Source organism: Pseudophryne corroboree (assembly GCF_028390025.1).
Source record: "Pseudophryne corroboree isolate aPseCor3 chromosome 3 unlocalized genomic scaffold, aPseCor3.hap2 SUPER_3_unloc_22, whole genome shotgun sequence".
Classification (NCBI taxonomy): Eukaryota; Metazoa; Chordata; class Amphibia; order Anura; family Myobatrachidae; genus Pseudophryne; species Pseudophryne corroboree.
In genome coordinates, this window is record NW_026967511.1 from 1,544,461 (window position 1) to 1,559,470 (window position 15,010).

The 15,010-nt window shown below is 46.1% G+C and overlaps 1 protein-coding gene across 1 annotated transcript in view; it reads right to left on the reverse strand.

The window, feature by feature from the left end:
- Positions 1-1,722: 1,722 nt before the first annotated feature.
- Positions 1,723-15,010, reverse strand: part of LOC134983741 (oocyte zinc finger protein XlCOF22-like) — an 83,507-nt gene continuing 70,219 nt past the window's right edge. Inside the window, exon 5 of the mRNA XM_063949388.1 lies at positions 1,723-4,031. Within this exon, the coding sequence (XP_063805458.1) occupies positions 2,611-4,031 (1,421 nt within the window). The 3' untranslated portion in view covers positions 1,723-2,610. The remainder of the gene's footprint in view (positions 4,032-15,010) is intronic.

Genomic DNA, 15,010 nt, shown 5'->3' on the forward strand with positions numbered 1-15,010 from the left:
TAAAGAAGTTGGTTCCTACTTCCTCCCCCTAAGTCCCACGAAGCAGGGAAGCTGTTGCCAGCAGCTTCTGTGTAAAATAATAAACCTAATAAAGTCTTTTTTAGTAGAACTCTGTAGAGCTCCACTAGTGTGCGTCCAGTCTCATCGGGCACATTTTCTAAACTTAGGTCTGGAGGAGGGGCATAGAGGGAGGAGCCAGTTCACACTGTTAAAAAGTCTTAAAGTGCCGAAGGCTCCTGTGGACCTGTCTATACGCCATGGTACTATAATAGACCCCAGCTCTCTCTAGGACGTAAGAGAAAGGTTGTTCTCATGAGTCAATGAATCCAGACCAGAATTGGCGATTTTTGTAAAAAAATGTTATATATAAAGTTTTTTGGGAAGACAAATGTATTTTTCTTGTTTAGTTATTATTATTATATTTTATTTATAAGGAGCTACAAGTGTTTTGCAGCGCCATACAAAGGACAGTACAGGGAAACAAAAATTAGCATTACAGTGAATAACAAAAATAGAGTACAGGTAACAAAGAGCACCACAATTCTCATACATAATACAGCCAAGATATAAGTAGTGAGACAGTGATCATTGTACTACTTGGGGCTGGCGGCCATAGATAGAGATGAGCCTTTACCAGTAGGAGAAAAAGCAGGTAAAGATGGTCGCTGAGTAGGAGAGAGATGGTTAATGGTTGTTAATGTAAATGTAATTTTGTGTAACATATTTTTGTAAAAATCAGAGGGTCAGCGAGACGTTATGGAGCCAATGTATCATTTACTATTTGCTACTAATTCCCCCAAAACAACCGGACCTCCCAAATGTAAGTAGAAGGTACTGCAGCAGGTATCTCCCATACCTTCATACATGGACATTTCCAGGCAAGGGTCAGGTAAGTTTATTTTAAATAAAACAACCCTAATTCACCTACAAGTAAAAAACAAAAACAAACATTTGAACAGACATAATTTATTTAAAACCAACAAATAATAAAACTATTTATTTACACAGAAAGAGACCTCCCCCCCAGTAATATCATCCCACTATTGAAATGAGCTGCCAAAATGGCACCAGAAATTCTTTGCTCTTAAACTACTTTATTTCATATCTTTAATACACAGATTTTTGTCTATATTTTAAACTTCAAAAATACTTTATTCTGCACAACAGCCTATGGGGGTCATTCACACACAGCCGCAATAGCGGCCCGCAGCAGTTTGCTGGTGGTGGCAAAATGCACATGTGCAGCGGCCGTGCGGACACACGTTGCGGCGTCATCTCTGAGGGCTGAACATGGGTGGGCCGGGACCATTTTCTGGGGGGCTGCGTGATGTCACATCTGCATTTTCTGATTACCCCCCTATAAGCTTCCAGAGTGCACCTCATATCTCATCTTTTCCAAGTTAGTACAAATGATATGAGATCGGTAGCAGCACTACTTTCAGGATTATTACACAGAACACACATAAAGGCTGACACAGCAAATAACAGTAACACATACAAGGGATTAATTAGAAATAAGGAAGCATAATCATCATCATGTCTAATTATCAACCGGTTCTGTGCGGGACCCATACACCTCTTTACTGCCTCCAGCAGCCCCTGGTACTGCACTGCGGCCATCTGTCCCGTCTCCTTCCACTACTGCCATCCGCTCTGTCTCCCCCCCACTACTGCCACCCGCCCTGTCTCCCCCCCATTACTGCCACCCACCCTGTCTCCCCCCACTGCTGCCACTGCCCTGTTTCCTCCCTGACATCTCAGCCCTGCTTGGGGATTCTTGGTACTGCTGGTAACAGTCCTTCATCTTCAGATGGAAGTAACCAGGGCAGTAAGGACACAGAAGTTGCTTCTGGTACCATGGACCCTGGTCATGTAGGGCTGGGAGAGTCAGATTATGTAATAGAGTCACAATCTTACAGGCAGTCGGTGAAGGGAGCAGAGAATGGGTGTTATGTGGCAGGAACGGGCTGGTTAGGTAACAGCCTGGCTGCTGCATTCTGTACAAGCTATAAGCTCTGCAATTCTTTTGCTAGGAGACCCAGGTAGAGGACATTGCAGTAGTCTATGTGTGATGATACAAGTGCATGTATGACTGTAGGTAGATCTGAGGGAAATAAGTGCTGGAATCTGGCTATGTTCCTCAGATGGGGATATGATTGTGGCTGATACTGATGTCTAAGTGTCACTCCACCATCCAGGACATCAAGATTCCGCACATGATCCGCATTTTGTAACTCTGAACCCACAAGCGTAAGTCTGGTTGGTAGGTAAAGCGGAGCTGTAGCCCTGTCCTTTGTTGGTGAGCTTCTATCATAAGGACCTGTTTCACCAGTACTGAGTCACAGCCAACTGGCATCACCCACACCTGGAGCTCAGCTAGACATTTAGGATTGGTATTGGGTTCTCAGTACCCGGAGAAAAAGACAGGTCATCTGTATAACAGTGGTAGATAAGGACATGACATCTGATTATTTCACCCTGCGGTAGCATGTATATTGCAAAAAGCACAGGAGATAGGATATGAACCTTGCGGAACATTACATGGCAATGATAAGTATACTCCAGAATAAAATGGTTCCTCACCTGAGTGATGTCTATTGTGTGCAAGAGCTAATTTATTTCTGAGTATGGAAATGGCTTCTCACCTGTGTGACTTCTCTGATGTCTAACAAGTTGTGATTTCCGGATAAAACATTTCCCGCACTCAGAGCAAGAAAATAGATTCTCACCTGTGTGACTTCTGTTATGTCTAACAAAATCTGATTTGTGTGCAAAACATTTCCCACACTCAGAACATGTAAATGGCTTCTCACCTGTGTGACTTCGCTGATGTGTAACAAGTTGTGATTTCCAGGAAAAACATTTTCCGCACTCAGAACATGGAAATGGATTCTCACCTGTGTGACTTCGTTGATGTGCAACAAGTTGTGATTTTTGTGTAAAACATTTCCCACACTCAGAACATGGAAATGGCTTCTCACCTGTGTGACTTCGCTGATGTCTTGCAAGTTGTGATTTCTGTGCAAAATATTTCCCACACTCAGAGCAAGAAAATGGCTTCTCACCTGTGTGAGTTCTCTGATGTATAACAAGATCTGATTTGCGTGCAAAACATTTCCCACACTCAGAACATGGAAATGGCTTCTCACCTGTGTGACTTCTCTGATGTATAATAAGATGCGATTTCTGTGTAAAACATTTCCCACACTCAGAACATGGAAATGGTGATGTACCTGTGTGACTTCTCTGATGTGCATCAAGAGTTGTTTTGTATGTAAAACATTTCCCACACTCAGAACAGGAATATGGTTTCTCACCTGTATGTATTCTCTTATGTACTACAAGAAGTGATTTGAATGTAAAACTTTTCCCACAATCAGAACATATCAGTGGCTTGTCACCTGTGTGACTTCTCTGATGTGTAACAAGATTTGATTTCCGTGTAAAACATTTCCCACACTCAGAACATGGAAATGGTGATGTACCTGTGTGACTTCTCTGATGTGCATCAAGAGTTGTTTTGTATGTAAAACATTTCCCACACTCAGAACAGGAATATGGTTTCTCACCTGTATGTATTCTCTTATGTACTACAAGAAGTGATTTGAATGTAAAACTTTTCCCACAATCAGAACATATCAGTGGCTTGTCACCTGTGTGACTTCTCTGATGTGTAACAAGATTTGATTTCCGTGTAAAACATTTCTCACACTCAGAACATGGAAATGGCCTCTCCCCTGCCTTACCTGTCTGACTGGTAATAAGCTGTGTGTTCTGTGTAAAACATTTGGCATCTGTAGAACAGGGAAACACTGTATCTACTCTCAGAGATGTAACAGATGCACCAATATCAGAGTGATCAGGAGAACATTTCCCAGGATCAGAGGGACCAGCTGATAGAGCTGGATGTATAATTGGGGTAATGGGGTTATCTCCTGGAGAATCCTGTCTACTGTCATTATCTTTTATGTCACAGCCCGGGGATAACATTAGATGTCCTTCTGAGATGTTCCTGCTTGTGTGTCCATCTGCTGGAAATAAAACACATTATGGAAATGTGACATTTTCTGTAACAATATTAATCTTGTAAACAATAGGAGAAGACGACTCTCTGGGACACTTAATTATAAATGTGTGTGTATAATAAAACATAACTTTTAATGAAGGCTTTATAATATTGTGTCTCAGACTATCATTGTGTCCACCCTCCTGAGAACACTCACAATAACAAATGTAATATTATAACAAGACTTAGATATATCTCTCTTGTACTGGTAACTAACCATGAAGTATAAATGGAGATGTAGTCACTCTCCAAGTCCTATGTCAGCACCAATGTAAAACAATGGATGGGGAACATATCGTATGAATTGGAGATTCTAGATGAACAATAACATTAGTCATATGAGCTGATGGATCAGAGAAATGTCTCCTAACGTTACTCCTGGAAGCATTGGTAAGGTAGCATTCCTTTATGTGTGTGCTCATACGCTGGTAAGCCTGTACATGTGTTACTCACCCTTATATAAGGTATATTGCTACAGCAGAAGAGGTGTGGAACAAGGTATTTTACACGCAATACACCTTATGATACACTGCAATCATCATCATCATCTGCTAGGTTATAATCCACTCTTACACCCCCATCATCAGTGTCTTACCTCTATTCTCTCAATAGTAATAAGGATGATGTGTGTACGGTAAGTATGATATAGAGAATTACATATCAGAATCTATACAGCTGCCGCCATACTTCTGCTTCTCATACGTGTGCTACTGGCAGCAGTGAACATCTGAGTGAGAGTGCAGGGAAGACAGCAGAGTCTGATGAGAAAGAGATTGGATCTGCCTTTGCAGGGATATATCACACCTGTCACCCGTTAGTATATAAAATAATAAAAAAGAGGGGTGAAGCCTGAGTCCATCCGGACGTGCTTTCTGGAGCTCTCCTCAGTAAGTGGCTTATCTACCTGATAGCCCTCGGCCGCTGCTGGGACCAAGACCCAATCTATTAAGTCCCCCACTCCTCCTGCCCTAAAGCTGCTTGCTCTGCTCACCCCGGGCACTGTTTACTGCCGCACCCTAGCGACGCCGAAGCCACGGGCTGAATTCTGGGACGAAGTGCGCTCAGTCTTTCCTGCACGCTCCAGACACCTGACTTGGTCTGGGGATAGAACAGGCCGCCCACGGTCACTGGAGCACGGCAGTGATATTGGGAAGTGAGGTGGCTGCCATTTTGGATCCCGGTGCCCGGCCATTACATGCTTTGCCTTCAATAAGGTATAAAATTGATATAAGCTGCTACCTGACAGCTGGACCGGGGTCACTACACTAAACTGAAGCATTTGCCTGGAGGTGAAACTACCTTCTATTTATATGGTACCACTATAATCTACTTCCTCTCAGTCTACATGCAGAGCCCAGTATCAAGTATCATCTGAGTACAGCTCATTACACTCTGATTACAACCTCACAGTATATTATTGTGGATTTATTCACTGAATATACTGTATTTTGCCACTTGTGTGTCTCTCTGTGCTTCACGTCTGTGATAAAGCTGACATCTAGTGAAATTTCTCGGTCATTATTGTGTTATTTGAGTTGCTTTACATCATGTTTACTTGAAATTTTGGCTCTGATACCCCCGTCACCCCGACTAAGAATGTAATTTTGAACTGAGTCATCTTGATGTAACCCCGTGACAGCGTACTACTGCTGCTTTTATCTATACATCATTTGTATTTTCCTTTCTCTGAGCCGTCCGTCTCTATGTAGTGGGCTTACCATGCCTCCAAGAAAGGTTAAAAATGTACAACATCAGCCGCATCTGTCCATCTCTTTGTTACCTCGAATTCTGGTGGTTTTTCTGAGACTGCTACAACATCATCTGCTTTTTCTTGTCAGTCGCACAGCCCAGCTGTAATGGCTGAAGACATCTTAAGACACTCTAGATGGTCCTGTTACTCTACGCTCTATACATTCTATGTTATCTACATTTAAGGCCTGAAATAACCTCAGAACTTAAATCTAATATTCAAGCTTTGAGGTCCGATATCACTGAGATTGGCACTCGTACAGACTAAGATGAAAGAGGTTGTTGCGTCTCACAAAGATCTGATTTCAGCACATGACACCCTTCAGGAAGACCCTGTCTCTATTCGTGATAAAGTCATTGATTTAGAAGACAGGTCTCAGAGAAATAATATCAGAATAATGGGCGTTCCGGATTCTGTTACAAATGCAGAGCTTTATGATTATGCCACGGTCCTCTTTTCAGAAACTTCCACCGAAGACTTCTGACGCGGACCTTCTTATTGATAGGATCCATAGACTCCCAAAGTCCAAACAGGCCCCTATCCAAGCTCCGAAGGACACTCTGCTCAGGGTCCACTTTTTTCATATTAAAGAACATATTCTACAGGCTGCTTTGCCTTCCTCATCTACATCTGAGTGCCTGGATAATCTGCAGCTATTTCCAGATATTTCTCCTGTGACGCTGGACAAAAAGTGTCTATTCCACCCAAGGAAATGTACAATACAAATGGGGCATTCCTACTAAGATTATTGTGATGTGAAACGGTGCCTTCACAGTGATCCCTTCACCCGAGGATGGCCCTCCTATTCTGAAAAAGTGGGACATTCCTGTTGACACTTTACCTAAACCAATCCCGGAGGAGTTGTCTCCCATCTTGAAGTAATATGCTAAAGGAGTAAGACTGTTAGAGACACTCAGAGTTTGTTTCCTACTGTAACATGTGCCAACTGGGACTAAGTTATTGGGCATGGATCTATTTTTGGGCCAGATTTATTTGCTCTTGTTATGGGTATAAAACGTATATTGATATCTTTATTTCCTGTGCTATGTAATTGCTATATGGTATATGGTCTGATATTCTTTCCACTGTTATGTTACATAATACCTTTCTAGAATGTTTGGGTGTTCAGGCAAAGCATGACTGATTCATGTAACATCCTGTTGCCCTCATAACTGTATTGGTGGAACCTACATTGGATAACAGACCAGGTGCTTGGACTTTACCTCCTTTGGATACATTGGTTACATTGAGATTTGATATTTCTTTGTACAATTGTTACTATGATGACTAGATTTTGCACTCTCGTATGGCTACTTGGGGTAGTCGGTGGGTTTCCCTTTTAGGCCCGACCGCCACCTTTTTCCACCTTTCTGTCACGGTACCCTAGTGATGGAATCTCTAGCTCCTTTATGGACACTATTTCTGTTTGTCTCCCATTTTTGTTCCCTATTTTATTTTTTCTGTGATTTGATAGATTGAAGTACGCACACGTCCTACAGACTCTACTGGACTTTACACAGATGATCCTAGATGTTTCATACCATGATCTGATCTCTCTCTATCACGGTGACGTTTTTAAGTCTTAATATAAAAGGTCTTAATTCTCCCCATAAGAGACGTCTTGCACTAAAATATTTCACTGACCAGAAGGCAGCGGTGGTAGCCATTCAGGAATCACATGTTCCCCCTCAGTTTACCAATAACTACCCAGCATGCTCTATCTCCTGTGGTGTAGCCATCCTTTCCCATAGATCCTGCCCCTTTCACCTGGAAAGCAAGTGGGTGGATTGCAATGGTAGATATTGGATTCTAGTTGGGAAAATTAATTATAAATATGTCACCATCACTTCCCTCTATTCCCCCCTTGCCAGAAAACCCCAATGTCTTTATATATATCTCCAAACAATGAATCAGAGGGTGCTAACAATCACTTTCCACTATACCAGCAATGCAAATGACCACATATATATATATATATATATATATATATGTATATAAAAAAAATAATTTATTAAAAGCACAAATAGCTCAAAGAGATAACCCTTTCACAAACACATAGCAATAATTTGTGTCATAGATGATGTGATGGGTAAGTTTTCTCTCTTCTCACCCTGGAAGTTTGGAGGTGTTTTGGTTTGGTTCTGGCTAACAGTAGGACCGTTTCAGAGGGCTGCTACACTACAGCGCAGGATAAAGGTGATTTTGGCCTATATATAAATAATTTTACAGTACACAGTATGGTTGCTGGTAACACACAGTAACATGATGTGAGGGGAGAGCAGGAGTATAATAGGGGCTGATGTCTTCTGATGTATGAGATACACCAGAGAGTTTGGAGAGAAGACTGGTCAGATCTCTGGGCTGGCAACACACAGTGACATGATGTGAGGGGGAGAGCAGGAGCATAATACGAGCTGATGGCTACTGATGTATGAGATGATACACCATAGAGTGTGGGGAGGAGAATGGTCAGATCTCTGGGCTGGTAACACACAGTGACATGATGTGAGGGGAGAGCAGGAGTATAACAGGGGCTGATGTCTCCTGATGTATGAGATACACCAGAGAGTGTGGGAGGAGACTGGTCAGATCTCTGGGCTGGTAACACAGTGACATGATGTGAGGGGGAGAGTAGGAGTATAATAGGGGCTGATGGCTCCTGATGTACGAGATACACCAGAGAGTGTGGGAGGAGACTGGTCAGATCTCTGGGTTGGTAACACACAGTGACATGAAGTGAGGTTAGAGCAGGAGTATAATAGGGGCTGATGGCTCCTGATGTATGAGATACACCAGAGAGTGTGGGGAGGAGACTGGTCAGATCTCTGGGCTAGTAACACACAGTGACATGATGTGAGGGGGAGAGTAGGAGTATAATAGAGGCTGATGGCTCCTGATGTATGAGATACACCAGAGAGTGTGGGGAGGAGACTGGTCAGATCTCTGGGCTGGTAACACACAGTGACATGATGTGAGGGGGAGATCAGGAGTATAATAGGGGCTGATGGCTCCTGATGTATGAGATGCACCAGAGAGTGTGGGGAGGAGACTGGTCAGATCTCTGGGCTGGTAACACACAGTGACATGATGTGAGGGGGAGAGCAGGAGTATAATAGGGGCTTATGGCACCTGATGTATGAGATACACCAGAGAGTGTGGGGAGGAGACTGGTCAGATCTCTGGGCTGGTAACACACAGTGACATGATGTGAGGGGGAGAGCAGGAGTATAATAGGGGCTGATGGCTCCTGATGTACGAGATACACCAGAGAGTGTGGGAGGAGACTGGTCAGATCTCTGGGCTGGTAACACACAGTGACATGATATGAGAAGGAGAGCAGGAGTATAATAGGGGCTGATGTCCCCTGATGTATGAGATACGCCAGAGAGTGTGGGGAGGAGGAGACTGGTCAGATCTCTGGGCTGGTAACACACAGTGACATGATGTGAGGGGGAGAGCAGGAGTATAACAGGGGCTGATGTCTCCTGATGTATGAGATACACCAGAGAGTGTGGGGAGGAGACTGGTCAGATCTCTGGGCTGGTAACACACAGTGACATGTGAGGAGAGCAGGAGTATAATAGGGGCTGATGGCTCCTGATGTATGAGATACACCAGAGAGTGTGGGGAGGAGACTGGTCAGATCTCTGGGCTGGTAACACACAGTGACATGATGTGAAGGGAGAGCAGGAGTATAATAGGGGCTGATGGCTCCTGATATATGAGATACACCAGAGAGTGTGGGGAGGAGACTGGGCAGATCTCTGGGCTGGTAACACACAGTGACATGATGTGAGGGGTGAGCAGGAGTATAATAGGGGCTGATGGCTCCTGATATATGAGATACACCAGAGAGTGTGGGGAGGTGACTGGGCAGATCTCTGGGCTGGTAACACACAGTGACATGATGTGAGGGGAGAGCAGGAGTATAATAGGTGCTGATGTCTCCTGATGTATTAGATACACCAGAGAGTGTGGGGAGGAGACTGGTCAGATCTCTGGGCTGGTAACACACAGTGACATGATGTGAGGGGAGAGCAGGAGTATAATAGGTGCTGATGTCTCCTGATGTATTAGATACACCAGAGAGTGTGGGGAGGAGACTGGTCAGATCTCTGGGCTGGTAACACACAGTGACATGATGTGAGGGGGAGAGCGGGAGTATAATAGGTGCTGATGTCTTCTGATGTATTAGATACACCAGAGAGTGTGGGGAGGAGACTGGTCAGATCTCTGGGCTGGTAACACACAGTGACATGATGTGAGGGGGAGAGCAGGAGTATAATAGTGGCTGATGTCTCCTGATGTATGAGATACACCAGAGAGTGTGGGGAGGAGACTGGTCAGATATCTGGGCTGGTAACACACAGTGACATGATGTGAGGGGAGAGCAGGAGTATAATAGGTGCTGATGTCTCCTGATGTATTAGATACACCAGAGAGTGTGGGGAGGAGACTGGTCAGATCTCTGGGCTGGTAACACACAGTGACATGATGTGAGGGGAGAGCAGGAGTATAATAGGTGCTGATGTCTCCTGATGTATTAGATACACCAGAGAGTGTGGGGAGGAGACTGGTCAGATCTCTGGGCTGGTAACACACAGTGACATGATGTGAGGGGGAGAGCGGGAGTATAATAGGTGCTGATGTCTTCTGATGTATTAGATACACCAGAGAGTGTGGGGAGGAGACTGGTCAGATCTCTAGGCTGGTAACACACAGTGACATGATGTGAGGGGGAGAGCAGGAGTATAATAGTGGCTGATGTCTCCTGATGTATGAGATACACCAGAGAGTGTGGGGAGGAGACTGGTCAGATATCTGGGCTGGTAACACACAGTGACATGATGTGAGGGGAGAGCAGGAGTATAATAGGGGCTAATGGCTCCTGATGTATGACATACACCAGAGAGTGTGGGGAGGAGACTGGTCAGATCTCTGGGCTGGTAACACAGTGATATGATGTGAGGAGGAGAGCAGGAGTATAATAGGGGCTGATGGCTCCTCATGTATGAGATACACCAGAGAGTGTGGGGAGGAGACTGGTCAGATCTCTGGGCTGGAGACACACAGTGACATGATGTGAGGGGGAGAGCAGGAGTATAATAGGGGCTGATGTCTCCTGATGTATGAGATACACCAGAGAGTGTGGGGAGGAGACTGGTCAGATCTCTGGGCTGGTAACACACAGTGACATGATGTGAGGGGAGAGCAGGAGTATTATAGGGGCTGATGTCTCCTGATGTATGAGATACACCAGAGAGTGTGGGGAGGAGACTGGTCAGATCTCTGGGCTGGTAACACAGTGACATGATGTGAGGGGAGAGCAGGAGTATAATAGGGGCTAATGGCTCCTGATGTATGAGATACACCAGAGAGTGTGGGGAGGAGACTGGTCAGATCTCTGGGCTGGTAACACACAGTGACATGATGTGAGGGGGAGAGCATGAGTATAATAGGGGCTGATTGCTCCTGATGTATGAGATACACCAGAGAGTGTGGGGAGGAGACTGGTCAGATCTCTGGGCTGGTAACACAGTGACATGATGTGAGGGGAGAGCAGGAGTATAATAGGGGCTGATGGCTACTGATGTATGAGATACACCAGAGAGTGTGGGGAGGAGACTGGTCAGATCTCTGGGCTGGTAACACAGTGACATGATGTGAGGGGAGAGCAGGAGTATAATAGGGGCTGATGGCTCCTGATGTATGAGATACACCAGAGAGTGTGGGGAGGAGACTGGTCAGATCTCTGGGCTGGTAACACAGTAACATGATGTGAGGGGAGAGCAGGAGTATAATAGGGGCTGATGGCTACTGATGTATGAGATACACCAGAGAGTGTGGGGAGGAGACTGGCCAGATCTCTGGGCTGGTAACACACAGTGACATGATGTGAGGGGGAGAGCAGGAGTATAATAGGGGCTGATGGCTCCTGATGTATGAGATACACCAGAGAGTGTGGGGAGGAGACTGGTCAGATCTCTAAGCTGGTAACACACAGTGACATGATTTGAGGGAGAGCAGGAGTATAATAGGGGCTGATGGCTCCTGATGTATGAGATACACCAGAGAGTGTGGGGAGGAGACTGGTCAGATCTCTGGGCTGGTGACACACAGTGACATGATGTGAGGGGAGAGCAGGAGTATTATAGGGGCTGATGTCTCCTGATGTATGAGATACACCAGAGAGTGTGGGGAGGAGACTGGTCAGATCTCTGGGCTGGTAACACACAGTGACATGATGTGAGGGGGAGATCAGGAGTATAATAGGGGCTGATGGCTCCTGATGTATGAGATGCACCAGAGAGTGTGGGGAGGAGACTGGTCAGATCTCTGGGCTGGTAACACACAGTGACATGATGTGAGGGGGAGAGCAGGAGTATAATAGGGGCTTATGGCACCTGATGTATGAGATACACCAGAGAGTGTGGGGAGGAGACTGGTCAGATCTCTGGGCTGGTAACACACAGTGACATGATGTGAGGGGGAGAGCAGGAGTATAATAGGGGCTGATGGCTCCTGATGTACGAGATACACCAGAGAGTGTGGGAGGAGACTGGTCAGATCTCTGGGCTGGTAACACACAGTGACATGATGTGAGGGGGAGAGCAGGAGTATAACAGGGGCTGATGTCTCCTGATGTATGAGATACACCAGAGAGTGTGGGGAGGAGACTGGTCAGATCTCTGGGCTGGTAACACACAGTGACATGTGAGGAGAGCAGGAGTATAATAGGGGCTGATGGCTCCTGATATATGAGATACACCAGAGAGTGTGGGGAGGAGACTGGGCAGATCTCTGGGCTGGTAACACACAGTGACATGATGTGAGGGGTGAGCAGGAGTATAATAGGGGCTGATGGCTCCTGATATATGAGATACACCAGAGAGTGTGGGGAGGAGACTGGGCAGATCTCTGGGCTGGTAACACACAGTGACATGATGTGAGGGGAGAGCAGGAGTATAATAGGTGCTGATGTCTCCTGATGTATTAGATACACCAGAGAGTGTGGGGAGGAGACTGGTCAGATCTCTGGCCTGGTAACACACAGTGACATGATGTGAGGGGAGAGCAGGAGTATAATAGGTGCTGATGTCTCCTGATGTATTAGATACACCAGAGAGTGTGGGGAGGAGACTGGTCAGATCTCTGGGCTGGTAACACACAGTGACATGATGTGAGGGGGAGAGCGGGAGTATAATAGGTGCTGATGTCTTCTGATGTATTAGATACACCAGAGAGTGTGGGGAGGAGACTGGTCAGATCTCTGGGCTGGTAACACACAGTGACATGATGTGAGGGGGAGAGCAGGAGTATAATAGTGGCTGATGTCTCCTGATGTATGAGATACACCAGAGAGTGTGGGGAGGAGACTGGTCAGATATCTGGGCTGGTAACACACAGTGACATGATGTGAGGGGAGAGCAGGAGTATAATAGGTGCTGATGTCTCCTGATGTATTAGATACACCAGAGAGTGTGGGGAGGAGACTGGTCAGATCTCTGGGCTGGTAACACACAGTGACATGATGTGAGGGGAGAGCAGGAGTATAATAGGTGCTGATGTCTCCTGATGTATTAGATACACCAGAGAGTGTGGGGAGGAGACTGGTCAGATCTCTGGGCTGGTAACACACAGTGACATGATGTGAGGGGGAGAGCGGGAGTATAATAGGTGCTGATGTCTTCTGATGTATTAGATACACCAGAGAGTGTGGGGAGGAGACTGGTCAGATTTCTAGGCTGGTAACACACAGTGACATGATGTGAGGGGGAGAGCAGGAGTATAATAGTGGCTGATGTCTCCTGATGTATGAGATACACCAGAGAGTGTGGGGAGGAGACTGGTCAGATATCTGGGCTGGTAACACACAGTGACATGATGTGAGGGGAGAGCAGGAGTATAATAGGGGCTAATGGCTCCTGATGTATGACATACACCAGAGAGTGTGGGGAGGAGACTGGTCAGATCTCTGGGCTGGTAACACAGTGATATGATGTGAGGAGGAGAGCAGGAGTATAATAGGGGCTGATGGCTCCTCATGTATGAGATACACCAGAGAGTGTGGGGAGGAGACTGGTCAGATCTCTGGGCTGGAGACACACAGTGACATGATGTGAGGGGGAGAGCAGGAGTATAATAGGGGCTGATGTCTCCTGATGTATGAGATACACCAGAGAGTGTGGGGAGGAGACTGGTCAGATCTCTGGGCTGGTAACACACAGTGACATGATGTGAGGGGAGAGCAGGAGTATTATAGGGGCTGATGTCTCCTGATGTATGAGATACACCAGAGAGTGTGGGGAGGAGACTGGTCAGATCTCTGGGCTGGTAACACAGTGACATGATGTGAGGGGAGAGCAGGAGTATAATAGGGGCTAATGGCTCCTGATGTATGAGATACACCAGAGAGTGTGGGGAGGAGACTGGTCAGATCTCTGGGCTGGTAACACACAGTGACATGATGTGAGGGGGAGAGCATGAGTATAATAGGGGCTGATTGCTCCTGATGTATGAGATACACTAGAGAGTGTGGGGAGGAGACTGGTCAGATCTCTGGGCTGGTAACACAGTGACATGATGTGAGGGGAGAGCAGGAGTATAATAGGGGCTGATGGCTCCTGATGTATGAGATACACCAGAGAGTGTGGGGAGGAGACTGGTCAGATCTCTGGGCTGGTAACACAGTGACATGATGTGAGGGGAGAGCAGGAGTATAATAGGGGCTGATGGCTACTGATGTATGAGATACACCAGAGAGTGTGGGGAGGAGACTGGCCAGATCTCTGGGCTGGTAACACACAGTGACATGATGTGAGGGGGAGAGCAGGAGTATAATAGGGGCTGATGGCTCCTGATGTATGAGATACACCAGAGAGTGTGGGGAGGAGACTGGTCAGATCTCTAAGCTGGTAACACACAGTGACATGATTTGAGGGAGAGCAGGAGTATAATAGGGGCTGATGGCTCCTGATGTATGAGATACACCAGAGAGTGTGGGGAGGAGACTGGTCAGATCTCTGGGCTGGTAACACAGTGACATGATGTGAGGGGGAGAGCAGGAGTATAATAGGGGCTGATGTCTCCTGATGTATGAGATACACCAGAGAGTGTGAGGAGGAGACTGGTCAGATCTCTGGGCTGGTAACAAAATGACATGATGTGAGGGGAGAGCAGGAGTATAATAGGGG